This window comes from Rattus rattus, chromosome 18 (assembly GCF_011064425.1).
Source record: "Rattus rattus isolate New Zealand chromosome 18, Rrattus_CSIRO_v1, whole genome shotgun sequence".
Classification (NCBI taxonomy): domain Eukaryota; kingdom Metazoa; phylum Chordata; class Mammalia; order Rodentia; family Muridae; genus Rattus; species Rattus rattus.
In genome coordinates this window covers 48,987,797-49,011,970 of record NC_046171.1, presented here as the reverse complement: position 1 = coordinate 49,011,970, position 24,174 = coordinate 48,987,797, and the positions used below count along the sequence as shown (strand labels likewise).

Genomic DNA, 24,174 nt, shown 5'->3' with positions numbered 1-24,174 from the left:
GTCTCAATTTTATATAAAATGCCATCTGTAATACTACAAGTCAAACAGCATTAAAAACACAATTACACTTATAATATTTTAACCAGTAAATCTTTTAAAACATGTTACTTACTCTTGAATTTTATAGAGCTATACAGAAAGATGATTGTATTTATTCCTCAATTCTCCAGCTTCCCCCCATAGCCTCCTAAACATGCCTGCCTCCAACTTCATGTTTTTCAGATAACTCATTAAGTCCACTTAGGACTGCCCCTATGTCCACAGATTCTTTTTTTAAATTATAGTTTCTATCAGACTCTTACCTTGAAGAATTTGGAACTTATGATCACTTGAGGAATTAAGAAATCGATCTACAATTGTAATTCTGTTCTGGAGTAGCTTCTCAATCAAATCAAGTCCTCCAGGTCCCAGCAATTCAAAAAGCTTTAAAAGAAAATAACAAAATAAACTTTTCCATATTAATACCCCATGTAGCAAAAAAAAAAAAAAAAAACAAAAAAAAAACAAACAAAAGAAGCCAAGCTAATCACATGTAATAAATAAGATTTAAGATAAGAATCAACTTGTAAAAGAAATTGTCAACTATCTTCATAGCAGCCTTATTCATAATAGCCAGAAACTGGAAACAACCCACATGTCTCTCAACTGAAGAATGGATTCAGAAAATGTGGTAAATCTACACAACGGAGTGCTATTCATCCATTAAAAACAAGAACATCATGAATTTTACAGACAAATTTCACTAGAAAACAGTATCCAGAGTGAGGTAACCCAAAACCACTAGGACATGCATGGTATGTACTCACAGAGAAGTGGAAACTAGCCATAAACTATAGGCTGCTGTATAAATCCTGCTATGATCCACAGAACCAAGGAAGCTAAATAATAAGCAGGGCACAGGGAGGATGTTTATTCTCAGAAGGGGAAACAAAATAGATATTTGAGATCAATGGAAGGAGGGAAATGGGTAGAAGAGTGGATAGGGAGAAGAGAAGGGAAGATCTATGTAGACAAAGCAGGGGACAGAAAAGGGAGATTGGCTTGGGGGTTGGGAGGATCTCTAGGAGGTGCCAGAGAACTGGATGGGGAGAGGCCCTAGAGGGTGTATGGGAGTGACTGCAGCTGAGATTTGTAGCAGTGGGGATCTGGATACTGAAGTAGCCACTTCCTTTAGCCAGGCAGGAAGGGTAAGGACAGCAACTCACCCACAAAGCCTTTGATCGAAAATGTGTCCTGCCTAAAATATGTGCAGAGACTGAGGGAATGGCCAACCAATGACTACCCCAAATTGAGAACCATCCCATGGGTAAGAATGGACACTATTAGTGATATTCCATTATTCTTGTAGATAGGAATCTAGCATAACTGTCCTCTGAGAGGCTCCACCAAGCAGCCAATGGAAAGAAATGTAGGGACTCACACTCAGATGTAGATGGATCTAGAGGAATCTTACCAAAGAGTTGGAAGAAAGACTGGGGGATTTGAAGAGTACAGGGACTCTCCAACAAGACCAACAGAGTCAACTAACTTGGCATTTGGGGGCTCCCAGAGACTGAATCACCAACCAAAGAAGCAAGCATGGGCTGGACCTACGCCCCTGCACAGATGTAGCACATGAGCAGCTTGGTCTTCATGCAGGAACCCCCAAACTGGAGAAAGGGCTGTCCCTGATTCTGTTGTCTGCCTGCCTGTCCGCCTGTAGATCTCACATTCCCACACTGAGGCTCTGTCTGGCCTCAATGGGAGATGTGCCTGGGAAGTTAGAGACCCTCAGGACTCAAAGGGAGAGACCTCAGATGAGATGTCCCAGAGTGGAGAGAGGGAACTTAGAGTCCACTATCAGTAGGAAACAGAACATCAAGTGAGGGATGGGCTTGCCATCCCACAGTCAAAAACTCTGACCCCAAATTGTTCCTGTCTGAAAGAACTGCAGGGACAAAAATGGAGAGGAGCCTGAGGAAAAGGAGGCCCAGTGACAGCCGAAATTGGGATTCAGTTTAAGGGGAGGCCCCAAGGGCTAACTAACACTATTACTGATACTACAGTGTGTTTACAGATAAGAGCCTCTCATGGCTGCCCTCTGAGAGGCCCAACAAGCAGCTGACAGTCAGATGCAGAATCTAGCACCCACCCAACCAACAGAAGCTGCTGAGCCCTGTAGTTGAACTAGGGAAAAGCTGGAAGAAGCTGCAGAGGAGGATGACCCTATAGGAGGACCTGCAGCCTTAATGAACATGGATCCCTGAGATCTCTCAGACGCTGAGCCACCAACCAGTGTGTGCGTGTGTGTGTGTGCCTGTGTGTGTGTTTGTGTGTGTGTGCGTGTGCATGTGTGTGTGCGTGTGTTTGTGCGTGTGAGTGTGTGCCTGTGTGTGCCTGTGTGTGTGTGTGCCTGTGTGTGTGTGTGTGTGTGTGTGTGCATGTGTGTGTTGTGTGTGCATGTGTGTGTTTGTGTGTGTGTGTGTTTGTGTGTGTGTGTGTGTGTGTGTGTGTGTGTGTGTGTGTGTGTGTGTGTGTGTGTGGTATGGGATGTAGAACAGTCAGAGGATGGACCAGGAGGGGGATAAAGTCTGGACTGTAAAAAAATGATTAAATAATAATAAAAAAAATCATAGTTGTTTTTAAAAACAATTACAATATGAAGACATAACTCTATATCACAAAATAAAATATTAGTCGTAGTTTTCTCTGGTGTAATAAAATTGAATTCTAGGACTTAGTTGACTTGTCAACATTTTCTGGGTCTTACGAAGACTAGGTTCTTAACTACCTAGCAGCTTCCTAGAACAGCTGTCATTTTAGACTTAGAAAAAGATTTTACATAACCATGAGTGGATACTAAATTTTACATGTATTTTAAATACAGAATAAATCTGAAATCTAAAACACAATTCAAAAAAGTCTTCATACATATATAACTTTCCGATACAGGAGTTTTCAAAAATTAAGGTGATTTTAGTCATGGAACAAGAACAAAGTTTAGGATTCAGAGACTTACAATTAGGATTCTAAACCTTTTCATCTGGAGAGGACCAGACTTCCTCAAAGATGAGCTGAGATGACATATATATATAGTATTATTTTCACACTGTTCACTCTTAAATTCACATGTAAGGAAGTTAAATTAACCAAATTTTGTTATTATAGAATCCATACACAAAGTTCTAAGTATAAAAAAACTCCTGGTGAGTATATGATTTATTAAAAATAATATTCTTTTGTTCTTTAATGAAGTTATATAAGTAAAATAAAAATAAAACAAAATAAAATAAGAAGAATGATCCTGTCTTATCAACTTTAATAGTGTCAGCAGGGTAAAAACAGTTATATGTCAAAACTATAATAAGCACTAAGCCTGTAAAATCTAGCCTAATAATCTTTTTATACTTAAGTACTAATATTATTTGATTTTATAAAACCTAAACTGAGGAAGCTTACATAAGTTGTCCTAGGTTACACAGAGAGTAGAAAAGCTAAGTTTGAAGTAATGCCTATATGAATCTGAACACAAGTGTAAAATTTTACAGAAAGGCATTACAACAGACAACGAATAGAGATACACAAACCAACTAGCAGGATTTAGGGGTGTGGGCCTAAATAACATTAACTCAGAAGTGACTACAGGTTTCATTCAGGTCAGTCTGGGTTACACAGCAAGATAGCCTTGTGAAAAAAAGATCAGGAATTTTTGGTGTTGATAATGACATACTGAGGTTTAGTCCCTTCAAATGCTAGGACTTTTAAAACGTTATGAGCTCTCTAGATAACTGAAAAATGGTTAACATACAAAAACAAGAATAAGAAATATAACTAAATCCATATAATAACTCTTAAGTTACAAAAAGAAACACAGGTTAAACTAAAGATAGGCAAATGATCAGGAAAAATTAACACAGGATCCATATTTTAGCAATGTTACACTAAGCAGCTAATAAGAACCATCCTAAACCAGTACCCAAAGAGTACACACGGACTGACCCATGGCCCCAGCTGCATATGTAGCAAAGGATAGCCTTATTGAGCACCAGTGGGAGTAGAAGCCGTTGGTCCTGCCAAGGCTGGACTCCCCAGTGTAGGAGAATGTCAGGGTGGGGAGGCGAGAAGGGGGTGGGTGGTTGGGGAGGGAAACACCCTTATAGAAGAAAGGGAGGGGGAGGGGATAGGGGGTTTATGGACAGGAAACCAGAAAAGGGGGCTTATGGACGGGAAACTGGGAAAGGGAATAACATTTGAAATGTATATAAAAAATATCCAATAAACAAACAAACAACACCTTTTCCCAAAAAAAGCATCCTATAAAATCTTCAGTATTTATTAGCCACTGCAATATTTCTCTTCAGATTTATAAACTAATAGCAACCATCATAAACATCTAAGAAAACAATGTGCAGTAAAAACAAATACGCACTCAAGTAGTTTTATTGGAAACGTACCAAGGAAATAAAAGATCACTTTCAGAAGTCATATATAAGAAGCATTTAGTATATACTAAGAATATTAAGCATTTATCTTAGTAAAACCTATTCACAAATTCCGTAAAGACTGTTATTATGATCAAAACCAGCATGCTAAGAAGGGATTAGAATGCTTTATTTTGTATGATATAATGTTTTCAGTAACACTATTAATATGCTTTTAAAAAACTATTGAAAGCCTAAATTTCCTAATGTCCTCTCACCAGAAAACAGTTTCTAAGACATCACATCTTACACCAAAGGTTTTCTTTCCAAATCCACTGGCCTTTCATCTGAGTACTAACTGTAAAACTGTCCATAGTTTTTGAGATTATCTCTCATATCAACAATGCCTCTTTTTTCTCAGCTTTTCTTACTTCCAATTTCAAGAGTTCCTCTATGCATTGGTGGAAGTCATTTATTCCCTCCTTCCCCCAATGACAGCGTTTATGCAAATGTCCGGTACAAGGTCATGCAGGCAACATGCACATTAACAGATCTCACATTACTCAGTACCATATCTTAGGAAGGAAAGGAGTTTGCTTTGCCTTCAAGTTATGGCAGCACTATTTCTTCCAATGTGAGTAGCACATCACGGAAGAATTCTGTAGGACAAGACCACTGTCACAATAGTCCTGTATGTGAGGTAACTGATACAGTCAGGAGACATGGACCCGGTTCCCACATTCTCCTTCACGGGAACTCTTAATTCCTCAAGACTTCCCATAGTCTTACACCACAACACCATTACTCTGGTGACCCAAGCTTTACCACTTGAACTTCTGGGGGCACAATCCATACTCAAACCATAGTACTCTGTTCCTCAGAGTGCATTCACTGTCAAACATGGAATCAAACACCCAGAAGTTATTCCACAACAAACTGATTACAGTGTTTGCAACAGTAACTACCACATAAGTGATCAGCATTGGTAGCAAATATCTTCACCAGGTCATATTACAAGCTTCAAGACTCAATCCATCCCAAAGAGAAGAAATCCAGTATGTTCAGTAAACACAACGAAACCAATAAAACAATATGAAAAATTCTCAAATATGGACTAATTAACCAAAAGATGATCCAAATTCAGGAAAATACACACACTTTAGGACGCCAATACAAGAGACAGGTGGGAGTGGATATGATCAAGTATACAAGCATGAAGAAAACTTATAGCCATATGTTTCCTTTAAAAAGCATTCAGATCAACTTCATTTTCAATCTTAAGGTACCAGAAAAAGGAAAATCAGACATGCAGAGAAAATAGTAGTTCCTGAGCACAAATAAATGAACTACAGGACAGAAAAACAACAGAGAGAATCAAGGAAATTCAAAGACTTTAAAACTTTAGCTGGATTAACAAAAGGAGGAAAAGACTAGAATGAATTATGCAATACGAAGATACAACACCAAAAAACTAAGTTGAGACCTTACAGAGAATATGTATAGACTTCTAGCCAGGGAAAGGGTGATTGGATGACCAAAACCAGGCCACAGAATGACAAGGTCCAGCATTTGTTGACGGCCAACCAATTTATGGAGAAATTAAATTCTACTGATGGCCTCTACTGAATCTTAACACTATGCACAAATTAAGAACATGTGAAAACATTTCTAAGCTGATTTTTCTCAAAGCCAATACTAGTGACACCCAAACCAAACAAGGAAACTACAGCTCAATGACTTTGGAATATGGAAACAAAGAGTATCCATGAAATGCTAGCATAGTAAACCCAGTAACATATTCAAATGTCTTAACTTAGACCACATAAATAGACAGACAGAAAGACAGAGGATGGAAAAAAATAAGATTACTTGAAGGGAATTCTATTATCTTCATAAAGGGCAGCAATGAAAACTCACAGCTAACTACAGTATTGTTTCATAAAAGATCAAATGTTTAGCTATGAAGATCAGAAATAAGACAAAGTCTCAACTCACCACTTCTATTCAACACTGCGTGGAGGTTCTAGCCAGGGCATTTAGGCAAGAAAAAGATATATAGGGCATCTAGATAGAAAGAGAAGAAATAAAACTATTTATTCACAGATGACATAATCTTACATACAGAAAAAACTACTGGAACTAATATTTTCTTCAAGGATGCACAAGATGATAAAAATATATAAAAACCAATTCTATGCTATACTAATAATGAATAATCTAAAAGGAAACTAAGAAAATAATCCCTTCCATAATGTCATCAAAAATTACTGAGGAATTTTTTTTAAAGGAAGATTAAGACATCTCTGCTGTAACTACAAAATACAACTGCAAGAAACTGAAATCCTAACTAAAAATCAGTATCTATGAGCCAGAATACAAAATATTGAGATCTTTAATACAACCCGTATTACTCTACAGATTCAGTGCAACCTCTCTCAGAATCCCTGGTGATTTCTTTCCAAAAAGTAGCAAGCTAACTCTCAAATTCATACAGAATTGGGAGACACCCAGAATGGTAAGAAGCATCTTGTAAGGACGGAGGAAAGGACAGTTGAGGGTTCAGAGGCCCCCATCTCTATACTTACAACAAAGTAGTCAAAACCAAAACTTTGCCATACTGGCACACAGACAAACAATGCTGAACAGAACTCAGAGTCCAGAAAAACAAACAGGAGAGAACAATAAAAATCCTTCATGTGTCTATAGAGAATTGATTTCTGGCTGCTGTCAAGGCAAGGGGAAGAAAGTCTTCCAATAAGCAACAATGGAATAACAACAGAAAAGAGGGAAAGAGAAAAGAAAGGACAAAGGAGAAGAAGACAAGACCACAAACAAAACCTAACTAATGTGAATCAACAGTCTAAGGGCCTTAAAAATCTAAACTATAAAACTCTTAAGAGAACACAGCAGTAAATCTTCATGAAAAAGATGCTTAAATACTAACTCAAAAATATAAGCAGCAAAAGGCAAAAGAAAAGATATAAGGCAAGTTAATGCTTCCAAGAATACACTCAAGAAAGTAAAAAGTCAATGCACAGAACAAAAAAAAATTGCAAATACACATGCAGCAATTATTGTATAACAAATAAATTTTAGTTCAGGAATAGTAGAAGAAAGTAAAAACATAAAGCATTTAAGTTTCTCTATGAGATATACAACGCTGTATACGAAGCATGATGAGACCCAATATGATACAGTCTTGATGTAAGAGAAGAAAACTGCTATAATTGCATGGATCTGCGCATATATAAGAATTCGTGATTTGTACACTTTAAATATATGCAAAATTATACCAATAAACCTATAAAAGATGACCATGAGCCATCTGCTTGAAATACCAGGAGTAATCTAAATATTGCTTAAGGTAGGTTGAAAGATATGATTGAAAAAAATTCCGTGTATGAGAAGTTTTCATACTATTCTTTGCATTTTTTATACATGTTAATGGGGATCACTGATTTTACCCCATGTATACAGTGTGAACCAGCATAATATAGTTTCCCATTTTACTCATTCTTGCCCTACACAATCTTCATGTCAACTTTTCTAAAAAATACATTTCAGGTGAGTATTTTGTATTGTTGTTAGTCAGACACAAGTTCTGCCTCAAAGATCAAGGGTAGTTATTAAAGAACTTTCTGCAGAAAGAGGGGTGGGATAAGGTAGGAAGGGATGAAGGAAAGGGATAACTACAATATATATTGACATCATTATCCCCATGAAAACACACACACACACACACACACACACACACACACACACACACACACACACACACACACACACACAAAAACTGTAACAGGAAACAGGGATGGATGGATGATAGTATGGACTACTCTTTAAATTTATCAAGTCTTAAAGATTCTGTGAATTTTTAAATGAGGTCATTTCTTCTCTAAGAAAATAATCCTGCCAGAGTTAACCTTGCAAAATCATATTCTTAACCACTCAGCTTAATCCAAACTGTGTTCCTTGTTCACAAATGGCAAATTCTAGTAAATATTTTTGGACAAAATACAACTTTAGAAAACCACTAGCTTCCAATCCCACCAGCAATGGAGGAATGTTCCTCTTTCTCCACATTCTTGCCAACATGTACTGTCACCTGAGGTTTTGATCTTAGCCATTCTGACTGCTGTAGTGTGGAGTATGAGAGTCCTTTTGATTTGCATTTCCCTGATGACTATGGACGTTGAACATTTAAGTGCTTCTCGGCCATTCGAGATTCCTTTGTTGTGAGTTCTTTGTTTAGTTCTGTACCCCATTTTTGGATTGGGTTGTTTGGGTTTTTTTGGAGGTTAGCTTCTTGAGTTCTTTATATATTTTGGATAATAGCCCTCTATCAGATGTGGGGTTAGTGAAGTTTTTTTCCAATCTGTAGGTTGCTGATTTGTCTTATTGACTATGTCCTTTGCTGTATAGAAAGAAGCTTTCCAGTTTCATGAGGTCCCATTTATCAATTCTTGATCTTAGATCCTGAGCCATAGTAGTTCTGTTTAGGAAACCTCCCCTCCTGGGTTCAAGGCTAGAAGACCAGCAGCCTCAATTAACCTGGACTCCCGAGATCTCTCAGTGAGCCACTAACCAGGCAGCATACAGCAGCTGTGATGTGAGGCTCCCCACACATATACAGCAGAGGACTGCCTGGTCTGGCCCCAGTCAAAGAAAACACGCCTAACCCTCTAGAGACTTGAAGATCCAGGGAGTGGGGAGGTCTGGTGGGGTGCGGGAGGCATCTTCTTGGACTTACAGGGCAGGGCAGAGGAATGGAATGAGGAACTGTGCATACCTAGAAGCTAATTTCTAATGAAAGAACGTGGAATGATGGCAAAGACAGTCACTTCTTAATAACACTCTTAAGATCCCATGTTTGACAAAACAAGGAAATAAAAAACTATTCGGTTGTGAATACATGGTTTATGTAACTTCCAGACAAAGGATCTTAGCAGAGTTCTGGGATAAGTGGCCATCAGATTTAACAACAATCCAAAATTATTTTTCCTGTAATATTTGCCACATCTATCCACTCCAGGAGCAGGTAGCCTTCCTCGCTCAAGGTCTGCACTACAAACTAACTTGGCACTGGCAGTGACTGTTTGCAAGGGTACAGCTGTCTGGACCACTGTTCACTGTTCTAATACAAATAACTAGGGCCATAAAAATAAAAAGGAAAGAGAGAGGCTAGCTATGTGTACATCTATCAAAGACATTTTTACAACACAGAAGAATGCAGCTACCAGTCAAAGCGTGATCTTGCAGGATTAGAAGACATAATAGATACAGAGAATATTCTTCCCTTGGTAGTTTGCTTTGCTTTGTTTGAAACAGTGAGTCTTTCTATAAATCAATCAGTCACTTTACTTCAATTCCCAACACTCAAATTAAGTCCTACTATTCAGTATGATATTCAATATTATCTATTTTTACAAAACAAAATATTTAACATTCTTTACTAGAACAAAAATCTATATTACTATTTTCCTTTAAATTAAGATAAAAGCTAGGTTCCTCAATTTAAAAAGCTTTCTTGGCTCAACGGTTAATGCACTAACTTCTTTCAGAGGTCCTGACAAAACACATGGTGATCTCTGTAGCAGAGTTCTGGGATAAGACAGTGACAGTATACTCATGGCCAATATATGGGGTTGGGGATTTAGCAGTGGTATTTAACAAGGCAATCCCCAAAAAAAAAAGAACCAAAAAAAAAAAAAAAAAACTGAATATTTTTTTAAAAATAGTATTTTGCTTGTTTCCTGAATACAATTTCTGCATTCTTAAGAAAAGCGAACCAGGTCTGAAGGCCACGGATCAGTGGTTCATCTCACTAATAAGTAGATATTAGCAAAGGACAGAAGACCCAAGGTACACCCCACAGACCAGAAAAAGTTAAACAGGATGGAAAGCCCAAGTGAGCGTGCTTGCATCCCACTTACAAGGGGAACGAAATAGTCCTGGGAGGCAGAGAGAGGGAAGGAGGGACCTCATTGGAAGGAGGAGAAGGGGATGGTAGGTAGGGTCAGGTGTGGGCAGAGAAAGAAGAGAGGCCCAGATTTGGTTTGGAGTACAGAACGCAAAGAAAACCTAAGCTCCATTACTGAAAGTACTTTCAGAATGAATCTACTGCTGCTGAGTATCCCCAACCCAAAATGATTGGGATCAGAAATGTCTGGACCACTGTGTCCACTAGACTAAAGCTCTAAATGTACAAATTCAAACTACAGAAATTTCCTAATAATGGCCATAAAAATAAACTGTCTTAGTTAGGGTCTTACTGCTGTGAACAGACACCATGACCAATGCAAGTCTTATAAGAACAACATTTAATTAGGGCTGGTTATCTCATCAATCCATTTTATCAAGGCAGGAACATGGCAACACCCAGAATGGTGCAGGAGGAGCTGATTCTACATCTTCATCTGCTGCTACCAGAATACTGGCTTCAGGAAGCTAGCAGGGTCAAGTCCATGCCCACAGTGACACATCTACCTCAACAGGGCCAAACCTCCCAAGAGTGCAACTCCCTAGGCCAAGGATGATATACGAATCATCTCAAACACAGAACAACGTTTTTTTATTTCAGGAGATTTTCCAAAGGAAATATGTTTGACCATAATATATACATACATAAATTCTATCTTGGTAAAATTAATAGTTTCAACGATGAAATTATTACAGTTATTTCATATTGTGTTATAAAAACCAACTGATTTGAAACCACTGCTCCAACTAAAGCTCGGATCACCAAGATTAAATAGATTAGTTTAGATTCCTATTTAAACTTTAAATATTTAAGCTTCAAACTGAAAGCATTCCATTCCCACTTTAGCTATGTTCTAGAATCAGAGAACTATTCCTCACAGTTACTACTATGTTAGAATGTAGTATGTCCTTCACTACTCGAATGTTCTATGTATTTAAACACTTGGTCCCCAGCTGGAGCACAGGGAAACTGAGGGAACCTGAAGGAGTTGGTGGAGGAAGTGGGTGACTTGGAGCAGGCTTTTAGGTTTTCCACCCCAAACACATATTCTAGTTAACTCTCGCTTTCCTGATCAGAGACGCAGCAGCCTGGTCTTTGTGCAGGCCACGCCTTCACCATGCTTTCTCTTCTGTGGCCCAGAACTGCAGGCCAGAATAAAGCCTCCTCCCTCCCTTGTTTCTCGGCACAGCAATGAGTGAAGTAACTAACAGACACCTTCACAAAAACCAGACCCCCCCCCACCACACAAGAACAAAGACAATACAAACACTCTAGTGATGCAAAGACTAAATGAGCAACCACATAAAACCTATTAGTTTTCTCCCATTATTTCATTAGGAAATTTAAATAAAAATTTGTAAGCATAAAGCCACCAAAACCAATTTTAGATTTTAGGATTCTAAATTAGGAACAGATATCCACATGAAAAGAACTGGAAATATACATGTCTCCATAACTGAAATGTTGTGTAAAGCCAGAGGCATATTGAAGAACTAAATAAGCCAAGAGTTGTCACACTTGGGGAGGCTGATGGCTTATGAGTTCAAGGATGAGCTGGACTAGAAATGAGGCCCTCACCCACTTATTAACCCAGAACTGCTCCTGTCTAAAAAGGAAATACAGGGACAAAGAGGAACAGAGACTGACTGAAAGGCTCCAGAGACTGGGGGATCCCCATCTGTAGACACCAAACCCAGACACTATTGCTTGATGCCCCAGGAGCCTGATATGGATGGAGAGGAATCCTGACAAATACAGAGGCAGATGGTGAAACAATTGTAGGACCCCAATGGAGAAAGGATGGGTAGGGTTTGCAAACTGGGGAAGAACAACAATATCATAGTCCCCACCTCACCCCCGAGAGCTCCCAAGGATCAAACCACCAACCAAGTGGAGGAGGAGAACCTGGGATGGCTTTGTCGGACATCAGTGGGTAGGGTTTGTGGAGGGAATCTGGGAAGGGCACCCTCATAGATAGAATGGGATTTGGGAAATAACATTTGTAAATGAACAAAATAACCAATATAAAAATAAAAAAGAATCAAAATAAATGGCAATTTAATTATACCCAAGTTTCTCACCCATGCAGACCTAAATAAACTCCAAATAGATACAGCACAATCAAAAAGAGAAAATGAGGCCCTACTTCTAAAACAAAAAAACAGAACTAAATATTTGCCCAAAATGTGGAGATAAACCAATATTTAGGAAAACTTTTTAAAATTACTTTATATTAATTTTATTCAACTCTTAATTTCCTCAATTGTATCAATCAATAGGCATTTTTCCATCTTATTTGCAAAACTTAGATATGACGATCATCTACTGAACCTGTTAGCTGCGTGGTGCTGTTTCTATTCTAACTAATACAAATTAAATAAAATTTAAAAGGAAATTCCTTAATCCCCTTGTCATATGATAGCACATAAGACAGCAAATACAGAAAAATATTTTTATCAGTGAAAAAGGAACGACATGTAAGATATTTTTAGATTATGGCTATTTTTAGATTATGGCAAAGTACTGTGACACGCATCAAGTGTATGTTTAAACTGTGTAATCGGATTGTATCTTACCCATGAACTAGGCTGTAACAAGTCAGTGGTTTACTACTCTGTGTGGTTCATCTTATTGGTCTCAATAACAAATAATTACAATAGCCTTTTATTCATCATTATCATACACAATAACTTTATCTCCCTAAACATTCTTGGTATAACTCATTCACCCATTTCTATGCTTCCCCCAGTTCTCCACAAGTATTTATTGCTTCATTGATGCAATTTCACATAAAATAAATATTCATGCCACTTATATTTTAGTATATTTGAAACCTATACAAACTATTTCAATCAATTATTATGGAAGATACAGGAATGAGTACTTGTGATCAGTGTTTTTTTTAACTGAACCCAGGGCCTCGCCTATATAGGAATACATATTTTTTGCACAACTTATTTAATCATTTATTTAGTTGATTTTGTGACATTTACATTTATTTATTTAAACTCGTAGCCCAGGCTAGGATCAAGCTAACAATCCCTCTGCTTTAAGGAGCAGTAACTGCAGACATGCCATCACCAAGCCAGACATCAACAGGTAAACTATACAAGCACAAAGCTCACTTCCATTGTAAAGCAAACACAACTAAAAACTAGACATAAGGCCTTTATGCTCAACTCTTCTGTAACTAAAGAATGGAAAACGCTCAGAGGCCTTGTTATGATTTATTAATAATTGCATGATCTATTAACAGAAAACTAAACCTAATACATCAAAATGAAAAAAAAATAAGGCAACACTACCAAAAGCTGGTTTCTTAAATCAAACATTTTTTTTTTAAAAAAACTGAGGAGAAAAGTAGAGATTAGGAGTAAAATGACTGAAAGCTACAGAGACAGACAGAGACAGTAAGGAATTATTTTGTAGCAAAAGGATTAAATAGTGGGACCAACTAACTATTTATAGGGAAACACGCAGTTGTCAAACCGGATTTAACAATGAAACAGAATGTCTGAATAAGCCAGTGAGTACTGGAGAATGTGAAATGACAGGAAATTCTGACCTCTGATATAACTGTATTGGTCACAATAGCATTAAATGTTCTTGGAAGAAATACCTTTCTTTCTTTCAGAAACTTTTCTGAAAATAGAAGAAAGCTTCAGAAGTTTCTTTTGTAAAGTTCCAATGTTAGATTTTAAAAGTGGATAAATTATATATTGTCTACTCAGGCTAGTAGTACACTATAAGGATCTAAAACAACTTTTTACAGCATAAATAATTTCTCAAGAAAAATTAGAAGAGGAATTCTGATTCTCACAAATTAAAGAAAACCCATTCATTTCCTCCATTTCCATTTTAATTATACAGATATGCATTTAAAGATTACAAATGTTATACACATTAAAGTAATAAAGAGCATGTGTTACAACTACAGTAAACATAGTGTAATAAGCAATTTTCAATTTACATGTGATATTCTGGTTTGTTGTTTGTTTGTTGGATTGTTGGTGTGTGTGTGTGTGTGTGTGTGTGTGTGTGTGTGTGTGTGTGTGTGTGTGTGAGAGAGAGAGAGAGAGAGAGAGAAACTTGACACAAACTACAGTTACCTGAGAAGAGGAAAGCACAATTGAGAAAATCCTTTCCTATAATGGCCTGTAGGCAAGCCTCTTAATTTATGATTGTTGTGGGAAGGCCCAGCCCATAGAATGAAGACAGCTCTGTGTACGTGGTTCTGAGCTGTGTAAGACACTAGGCTGAGCAGGCCAGTAGGCAGCACTCCTCCACGGCTTCTGCTTCAATTCTGCTTCTAGGTTCCTGCCCTGACTACCCTCAGCGATGGACTGAGACCTGAAAGTTGTAAGCTGAAATAAACAGTTTCCTCCTTAAGTTGCTTTGGATATGGTGTTTTACCACGGCAATAGAAACCATAAAGCAGTAATAATAATAGTAATAATAGTAACAATAAAAATTAATAAATAAAAAATAATAAATGTATATATATGAAAATGTTAAAAACACAAGCAACGATGAAAAAACTCAGAATCTATGGCTTGTGTAGAATGAAATACTGAATAATTAGAATACATAGATAAAATTTTATATATTAATCCTCATTTGGTTTATGGCATAGAAAATTAGTAAATATTCACACACTAAAATAAAGTCACAACAAATATAAAAAATGATCATGAAAATTAGGACAGCATTTGTTTATCTCAAAGGAGAAAAGTGCAATGCAAATTACTGCTGCCTGCAGAGAATTATATAAATTATATTTTCATAATAATTAATGACCACTATTTATAGGTATTTAATCTAACATAACAATTTAGCAAACCTAAAGCCAAAGTCATTTACAAATTTAATGAAAACAACTTGAAATGTGAACAGGATTTACTGCCATACTAGAAATAATTAGATGGGCAGGGTGGTGGCTTGAATGAGAATGGCTCCCATAGGTTCATATAATTAAATACTTACTAGTTAATGCAACTGTTTAGGAATGATTAGGAGGTGTGGCCTTTTGAAGGTGATATGTCATTGGGAGTGGGCTTTGGGGTTTCAAAAGACTGGCACTATTTTCAGTGAGCTTCCCCCACCCCATCTCCTTTTCTTCTAGTGGATCAAGATGTGATCGCTCAGCTGTTTCTGTCACCATGCTCTTGCTGTAACTGTACAGCCAAATTAAACACTTTCTAAGTTGCCTTGGTCATATCACAGTAATAGAAAACCAACTTAGGCAATTAGTAAAGTTAAGCTAGGAAAAAACTGTATGATTAGAAGATTAGTTTATATTTTAATACATATATTGACAGTTTCCTGATTTGTGGAAAGGAAATAGGCTAACTTCATCCCAAAAGATGTTTACAATCATAAAAGTGAACATAGAAAACTAAACAAAACTGTCTACTGTCTTCAATACTTATCTGAATGTTTACATCATTTTAAGTTTAATACCTGTTTACAAACTGGTATTTCATGTGCTCTTCCAAGTCTAAACAACCTTCATTGTATCAGGTTTAATTTTCTGGCTCATTTTCCCTTTAAAATATAGACACACACACACACACACTCTGAAACTTCAGGAAAAACAATGGTGCTGGATTGATAGACTTTGTTAGATTACCTTTTATTTCGAAAACTTTAAGAATTCATTCTACATAGTAAAAAAATGAATGAATAAATTTAAAGTATCAAACCAAAGACAGTAAATGTATACAAGGTATAAATGTATTATACCTGAAGAGATACAATTTATCCTATTACTATAAAATGAATTTTACAATAATAAGGTAATAGATCACAATAGCTTAAATGTGGAGGAACATATGAGGATCTGGTGAGAATCAGACTGACATAACAAAATTTACAATACAATACAATGCTATACTTTATATATACACAATATAGTACAGTATAGTGTATGTGTGGTGGTGGTGGTGGTGGTGGCGGTGGCAATGATGTATGAAAAATGTGCATTCAATATAAGGAGACCATGGGAGGATGTTAATGTTTTGCTGTCCTGTAGTAGTTTCCCTGCAATGGAAACATTCCATATTGCACAGGAGATCTTTAAGAGAAAAGATAAACTCTTCAAGAAACATCAGAAAGTTCCTGAAACTGACCAGATTCAATAGCCCCCCCCCTCTCAGAATAATCAATTAAGGCCAGCTGAGGGACACTCTCAGACAAGTCAGGCTGCCAAGACAACTAACTCTGAGACCAGCAGAGCTGCCTAGAAGAGATTTAGACCAACTGAGTCACTTAGAAAACACACTCTCAGACCTCTTGAGTTGCCTATATACTGTACAGTGTGCTTCAGGTTTCCAGCTTTTGTGAGCAGTCACCAGTGGGGGTGGGTTTTGGTGATTAAGTTGTCGTTGAGTCATTTCTGCTCCTTAACATAATAAAACTCACTGGTTCATTAAACTAGACTTTGGTGGTACCCTTGCTTTGGTCTGTTGTGGACTCCCCATCTGTGGTAACTAGACATGTATATATACAGTGAGTCTCCCAGAATGTCTTGTCACATAACACCTGTTCTGTCACTTTCTACCTTACTCCTCTGAAATAGTTTCTCACTACACCTGAAGCTAAACTGATAGCCAGCAAGTCCCAGCAATCCTCCTGTGTGTGCCCATGTTCCAGCACTCAGTTATAGGTGCCCGGGGCCATGCTCATCTTTTTACGAAGATCCTAGGAACCTGAACTCAGGTCTTGAGGCCAAAATACATGGTAAGTGCTCTTACCACTGAATAATCTCTCCAGCTATCAAAAGTATTTCTTATAAAATAATATAATAAATTTAGTATTATTTTGCAAACAGGAAGCAAATCAATTAAAATATTAAATTTTTCTTTTACTTTTGAATGAAACAAATAACAATAGTGATACAGATCAAAGAAGAGCAGTATGTATTCCTGGTACCTTTAAAGAATATAAATGGGGTTTTAGAACATAAAGTTTAGACTACATTAAACCATGCTAATTACTCCCAAACAGTTCAAGACATCAGAATCGTGTGTAATACAAATAAATATCACAGAGAATCATAGTTCACTCAGAGATAATCTAACCAAATAATTCCCACTTCCTGGATCAGGAAAAAATCCAAAGAGATAGGTTTGGAAATGAACATACTATGGGTCATGAAATGCCATCTGCATAGCTGCAAGAGATAATGCTAACAGCAAATGTCGGGTTACAAATGCTACAGAAAGTGACATCTGTAGAAATGCAAGCCAAGACCGTAAACAAATTCAAAGCTCACTGTTTTCCTAGCAACTAATTACACGGTAGCTCCATCAATATTTACACTGGCATTAATTGTGCTGCAAATAGCACTTCATGTTGGAATAATACTAATATGTATACTCAAACAGACCTAGACCATGATGTCATGAGACATTTCTCAATAGTTCAAACAGCTCTTTAGTACTCATCTGAAGGCACAAATATAAATATATTTTATCATTTTGTAAGGAATACAGGCAAAACTCTGATATGTTTAAACATTATGGTGCTAACAGTTTGGGAAACATTGTGCCAGATGATTCATATGATGCCACAAATGCTCACAATATTATGAATATTCTGAAATACAGCTTCACAAAGTCTTATAACTTGCCTGACCATGAAGATTACCTGGCTTTACAGTTTTTAAAAAATCTTCAACTCTTCATGATCTTCTCTTAAAAATATAAGGAAAAATGAAGAGATAGCTCAGTGGTTAAGAGCACAAGACTGAAATCACAAAGACTATACCGCAGATCACAAACAAAGTCCATATAACAAGCCAGGTATAATATAGAATCCTCACCTCCATGAGGAAAAAAACAGGCAGATCATTGGGGTTTATGGGTTTTAGGCCTAGCAAAGAAAACAGAAGCTCTAGGTCCACGGAGAAGCTACCTCAGAAAAATAGGAGATAAACAGAGGAGGGCACTCTACAAATTTTTCTGGCACAGATGCAGAAACACAGTTGTGTGTATACATACACCTGTATACACACAAATGTATGCATGTATGTAGTATGTATCTATGTATGCATGTATGAATGAATGTATGTTTTCTAACTGATAGCATGTTATAGCAATGGAAGGTCTATGATGTGGGAAAAGGCCCAGAATTTCTAACACTGTCTTGTTTTATGACTTGAACCTAAATTTTGAATTGGGGTTCCATTTTTTAGTTGTTTCTTTTGGATAAATTTTCATCCAACAACATGGGTGCTCTGACAAGAGATCACATCCAAAGACCTTCTAGGTCTGTGTGATCTGGCTGGAATGACATATGCTGGGATACAGACATGCCCTCCAGGTTAGTCTGTAGAAGGAAGCAGACACTTTTGAAGGCGCTCTTTTGAAGGTGGTTTTGAGGGACAGAAAAAGTGATTAGAGAAAGATTTGACAGAACAAGTCAGAGATAGGATATGCTCAACTCTCACAAGAATGGCATGGGAAAAAGAGCTGACTTCAGAGAGCAGTGAAGTGAGAGGAGTTCAGTTTAGAGCAGTTAAGGTCATGGAGTTGGGTGAAAAATTTTTTCAAGCAGCAAAGCAATTCAGTGAGAAACTGAGAGAAGCCAGTTTGAATCAGTCAGCTTGGACAGTTGTGAGCCAGACAGCTGAGTTAAACCAGCCAGAGTTCAGAAAGAAACAGAAAGGGTGACTTTATTTAGCAGTAAGTCTCAGAGGCAAGCAACAATTATATCTGGCAAATAAAAGATACTTTTACAGTTTATTGTTTCCATTTTTATACAACACAAAAGACTGTGAGAAAGGTGGTTATGTCAGAAGAGATAGCTTGATCCAAGCTCATACATGATACTCATTTAAAACATGATAGTTTTGCTGTTACTGCTGATACTTACTAATACTAACTTAACTATAGGGGGCAGTTTCAGTTTTAATAATTTTTGAAATAATTAATTCCAACAGGTGAAACAATCTTAAAAGCTTTTGTAATAATAATGGCACTAGCCTGAATAGAAAAACTACTCAGTCAAGGGTCAATTAGTCAGTGGCCTATAGTCAAAGCTAGAAAAGCATGCATTAAGGAAAAAATTTTTTTTCAGTGTAAAAGTAGCTTTTTCTACTCTTAAGTTACATGCAAAAATATGTCTTATAGTTCTGATAAACTTCTACAACAGTAGGCAATATGATTATTTAAAGGCTAGGCATGTGACAGGCAGTCCCAGCATTCCAGAGAAGGCAGCAGGATCATCATGAGTAGTTCAGATTCAGCCAACACTACCTAGTGCAATCCTGTTTCAGAAAAGCAGGGGCTAGTGACAAAGCTGAGTGATAAAGAGCTTCACCAATCATGTGCAAGGCTTTGGGTTTGATCACCAGGACCACTACATTAAAAAGTAAATGAAAATTAACTTTGCTATATATGATTAGCCTTTTAACCACCTTCACTGGCTTTGTGAGAAATAAAAGTTAAGTGTAGAAAGATCTGAATTCAATACCCAGAACAAAAATGAACACTCTGCCACGTCAGGAAAAAAATTTAAAAGTCCCTATGTTGATCTTGCAAAAGCCCAGGAATGGGTTCCTAGCATCTACATGGTTGTCTACAACTGCCTGTAACCCCAGTTCCAGAGGACCTGATACTCTCTTTGGTCTCCATGGGCACTGGGTATGCACTTAGCACACATACACAAAAGCAGGCATAACACTTATAAAATAGGATTTTTAATATAAAAATTTAAATGAAAAATTTAAAAGCTCTAAATGGGTTTACTGCTAAAACAAAGACCTGACTGCCACAGGGGTAATCACAGATTTTCTATTCAAATTTTAGTCTCACTCCACAAGAGTTATTTATACCTAATATAAGCCTGTTCCAATGACTATGGTTGGAAAAGTCACAAGCCTTAGAGATAAGATGTTGCTTTTTAAATAGATAGGCTGTCAAACTTAATATTAAGCGTTTAAGGACAAATGTATAGATTAGGGTTGTCTTAACATATGTCAGAGAAACTTCAGTTTGCAGTAGGCAACAGTCAATGCAAAACCTCGTAACTGCTAGGTACTGAAAAGAAGTAACTATTGAATGTTTAGCCTAGTCTGGAACTTCTATAATATAACATCACCCCCACGGCTTAAGGAATAACACCTAAAGGGGGACAGAAGAATGAAGGAGAAGGAAGATGGGAAGGAATACTGTGTTCTAGATATGACTTGGGTTTTGCACCTACAAATTCACAGCAGCAGTGGCTACCTGCACAGAACTGAGCAAGACCAGGACCATCAGCATTCCATCAGGGACAAGAATGGGCTCGTTAAAGCTCCGCCCCGACCTTGGGTAGCTATACAGTTAATGGCTGCTGAATGAATAGTCGTAGTCATAATCTGCAGCAATTCAGTCTCTGCTAAACTTGTAGCTTATCATTCATCCTCATCATGAAAGCAACCCCAATAAACTGCACACAAGAAGACCTGAAAGGAGAAGACTCGTTGAGAAGATAAAGGAGTTTGAGCTAGGAGGGAGATATAGAAAAGGATAATGGGAAGAGAAGATATGATCAAATAGCGTGCATGTGTGAGTGCATGTGTATGTGTGTGTGTGAAATTATCAAAGACTAAGTAAATTTAAAAAGACAATAACATTGAGACACTAAAATAAAATAAATAGCTCTACCCAGAAAAGGAAATCATCAATAGAGAATAATGAAACAGTCCACACAATAAAAAAGAAAACTACGAGATATGCATAGGACGGGGGATTCATTCCAAAACATACATAGAAATCAAAAAGTATACATCAGAACATAATCTTTACTAGATATTCATGTAATCGGGGATCAATTCCAGGATAGTAGGTAGGTAGGTAGGCAGGCAGGCAGACAGACAGATAGACAGACAGATAGGAGGGATAGGATAAGATAGATTAGATAGGCAGGGAGGCAGGCAGACAGACATCAGGAGATCACATACCAGAACCAAAAATAATTCAATTGGTAAAAAGACTTTGAACACATACTTTTCAGATTAAGAACTATAAATGACCACTGAATTATATGGAAATATGTTCAATCATAACATAAATCAAATGAATATTGAGACTTCATTTCATCTCAGCCAGAAAACAAAAATTCACAGGTAGGTACAGGAGCATCTTCTACACTGATTTTCTTTTCCTGTTTCCTTGTACAAACAGAAATCAACATGGAAATGTCTCAATGGTCAATATGGAACCCCCACATAATTATATTGACCTGAGTTAATATAATTACAGTTACAGTTGGAACACACGCAGAAATGTCTGTCACTAAAGTACCTATAATAGCTACGTTACGGAATCAGCCTGGGCACCTAATGGATGAATAAGGTATGCACATATATACAGCAAAGTTTCTTCAATCATAAAGAAGAATGCAATTTGTGCTATTTGTAGGAAATTGGTGGGAACTGAATAAATAAAGTATAAGATAATAGATTGTCACAATGATGGGCATTATATGATTTGTCTCATCTGTGGAATTTAAGGAAGAGAAGACATGAAAGTAAAGTGAAACAGGACTACTACAGATGTTCAAGGTAGGAAGAGGACAAGAGAGGGCAACAGAATGAATTATGATCAAACTACCCTGTATTAATATAAAAATGTCATAATAAATAAATAAATAAATAAATAAATAAATAAATAGTTTACTATATCAGACATTTGTTGCCAACCTTGATGACCTAGATCAGTGTCCAGGCACATGTAGGAAGGAAAGAACCATGTGTGTCATATCTATACACACACACACACACACACACACACACACACACACACAGAGAGAGAGAGAGAGAGAGAGAGAGAGAATAACAAAGAATTTACTGTAACATAAATAGAAATGAACCTAAAATTCAAACATGAATAACTTCTACAGAATATAAACCATCCCAACAGGCCTTCATTTTATTTACATATAGGAAGCCAAATATTGAGAGGATAAATCACTCGGTTTACATGAAGCAGCCTGTTAAACTCACGGAACCAGACACTATGCTCCAGAGCACTTTTTAGTACCTCAGCAAGGTCAGCCAGGCTTTGCTCTAGGCTCCGCCTCTCTGCCCATCCTTTTTCCTCTCACATCCCTGTGAATCCTGAGGCTTTAAACACACCATTCTTTCTAAAACCTGAAATATGTCACCTACTGTCCTGTCCACCATGAAATAATTATATTTCATCATATTCTAAAACCAATTTCAAGCTTAACTTCCTTTCTATACAGTTTTCTTGGTTCATGAGTCATTTATACAACCTATGACTTGTTTTTGTCCCTACATTTATAGACAGTTTAATACCAACAGTTATCTGTCAACATGTCTCCTCGCGCATGCACGCACACGCACACACACACACACACACACACACACACACACACACGCTCACATCTACAAATAGGCACGAATCCCTTCTAAAGTGGATCCCTCAAACTGAGGTCAGGCTGCCCGTACTGGTGGCAAGCACTCAGTCGTGTTGCTAGCCTGTCCTCATTTTTTCCTGTCCACTAACACTGTATCTAGAAACAAAGAATACACAGAATAGCATAACAGGTTGGATGCACACTTTCATTTTGACTCTGCAATGAAGCAGAGAAGTTAAAGAACATTTTTTGAAAATGGATGGTATCCTCCCTTCAATGATGACCAAAGAGAGAGAGAGAGAGAGAGAAAGAAAACCAAACTGTGTTCAATGTTTCTAAGTTTCATTATAGGTACAATACTAAGCTAAAAATCAGCAAAAGCATTTTTTGTAGCATGAATTTTAAAATGATATTATTTGTATAACATTTGAAAAGATTCAGGTCATAATATATAACATATCTGATATAGATTAACCGAAGTAAAAATACCTATGGACTATGACCAACCATAGAAGTAAAACATTCATATGATTTAAAACTCTCATTAGTTTTTATAACAAAATTAATAATAATAATAATACCAAGCCTAACAATGACATCTACTATCTGAGTATTTTCCATATGCTGTGACTGACATTTTACACATGGGTAACAGTGTAAAGGCTTATGGCAATACTTTATCATTCTATTAGCATTCTTTGAAAAACAGAGCAAGAAAACTAAGCTTCATAGAGACTCAGTCTCACAAACAATGAGTGGAAGGACGGGTGGAAATATCTCATTTCAAAGTGTCTTATCCCATATCTTTTGGCAAACAGGATCCTCTAAATATGTACCCTTATATCCACGACAATTATAGTTCTCACCCTCCTTCATCAAAGAAATTTCTCTTCGCAACAGTGGGAGATCATTACAGAAAACCACAACCGATTAAAATGCAGAGTACAAGTGATCAAATGTTCACAGTCCCAACTGACAGATCTATAATACCGAGCATAGCCTAAGGCTCATAGATCATTGTGAAAGAAGAGGCAGGAAGGATCTAAAAGCCAGAGGAACAGGACTTTGCTGTGAGATGATGTCTCCTAGAAAAGTCTAAGATGCTACCTTCAGGAAGTCTGGGTAAATCACAGCTGCCTAAAAGAGCCCTAAACATGGATGACATGCTAACATGAATGGGGAAAAAGAGCCCTAAACATGGATGTCATACTAACATGAATGGGGAAAAAGAGCCCTAAACATGGATGACATGCTAACATGAATGGGGAAAAAGAGCCCTAAACATGGATGCCATACTAACATGAATGGGGAAAAAGAGCCCTAAACATGGATGCCATACTAACATGAATGGGGAAAAAGAGCCCTAAACATGGATGACATGCTAACATGAAGGGAAAAACTCTCATGGGGCCTGAGTCCTAGGCAAAG

The 24,174-nt window shown here is 37.2% G+C and overlaps 1 protein-coding gene across 1 annotated transcript in view; it reads right to left on the bottom strand.

Annotated features, from left to right (window-relative positions):
- Positions 1-24,174, bottom strand: part of Ascc3 (activating signal cointegrator 1 complex subunit 3) — a 274,305-nt gene that overhangs the window by 216,645 nt on the left and 33,486 nt on the right. The window contains exon 7 of the mRNA XM_032888665.1: positions 303-423. Within this exon, the coding sequence (XP_032744556.1) occupies positions 303-423 (121 nt within the window). The remainder of the gene's footprint in view (positions 1-302; positions 424-24,174) is intronic.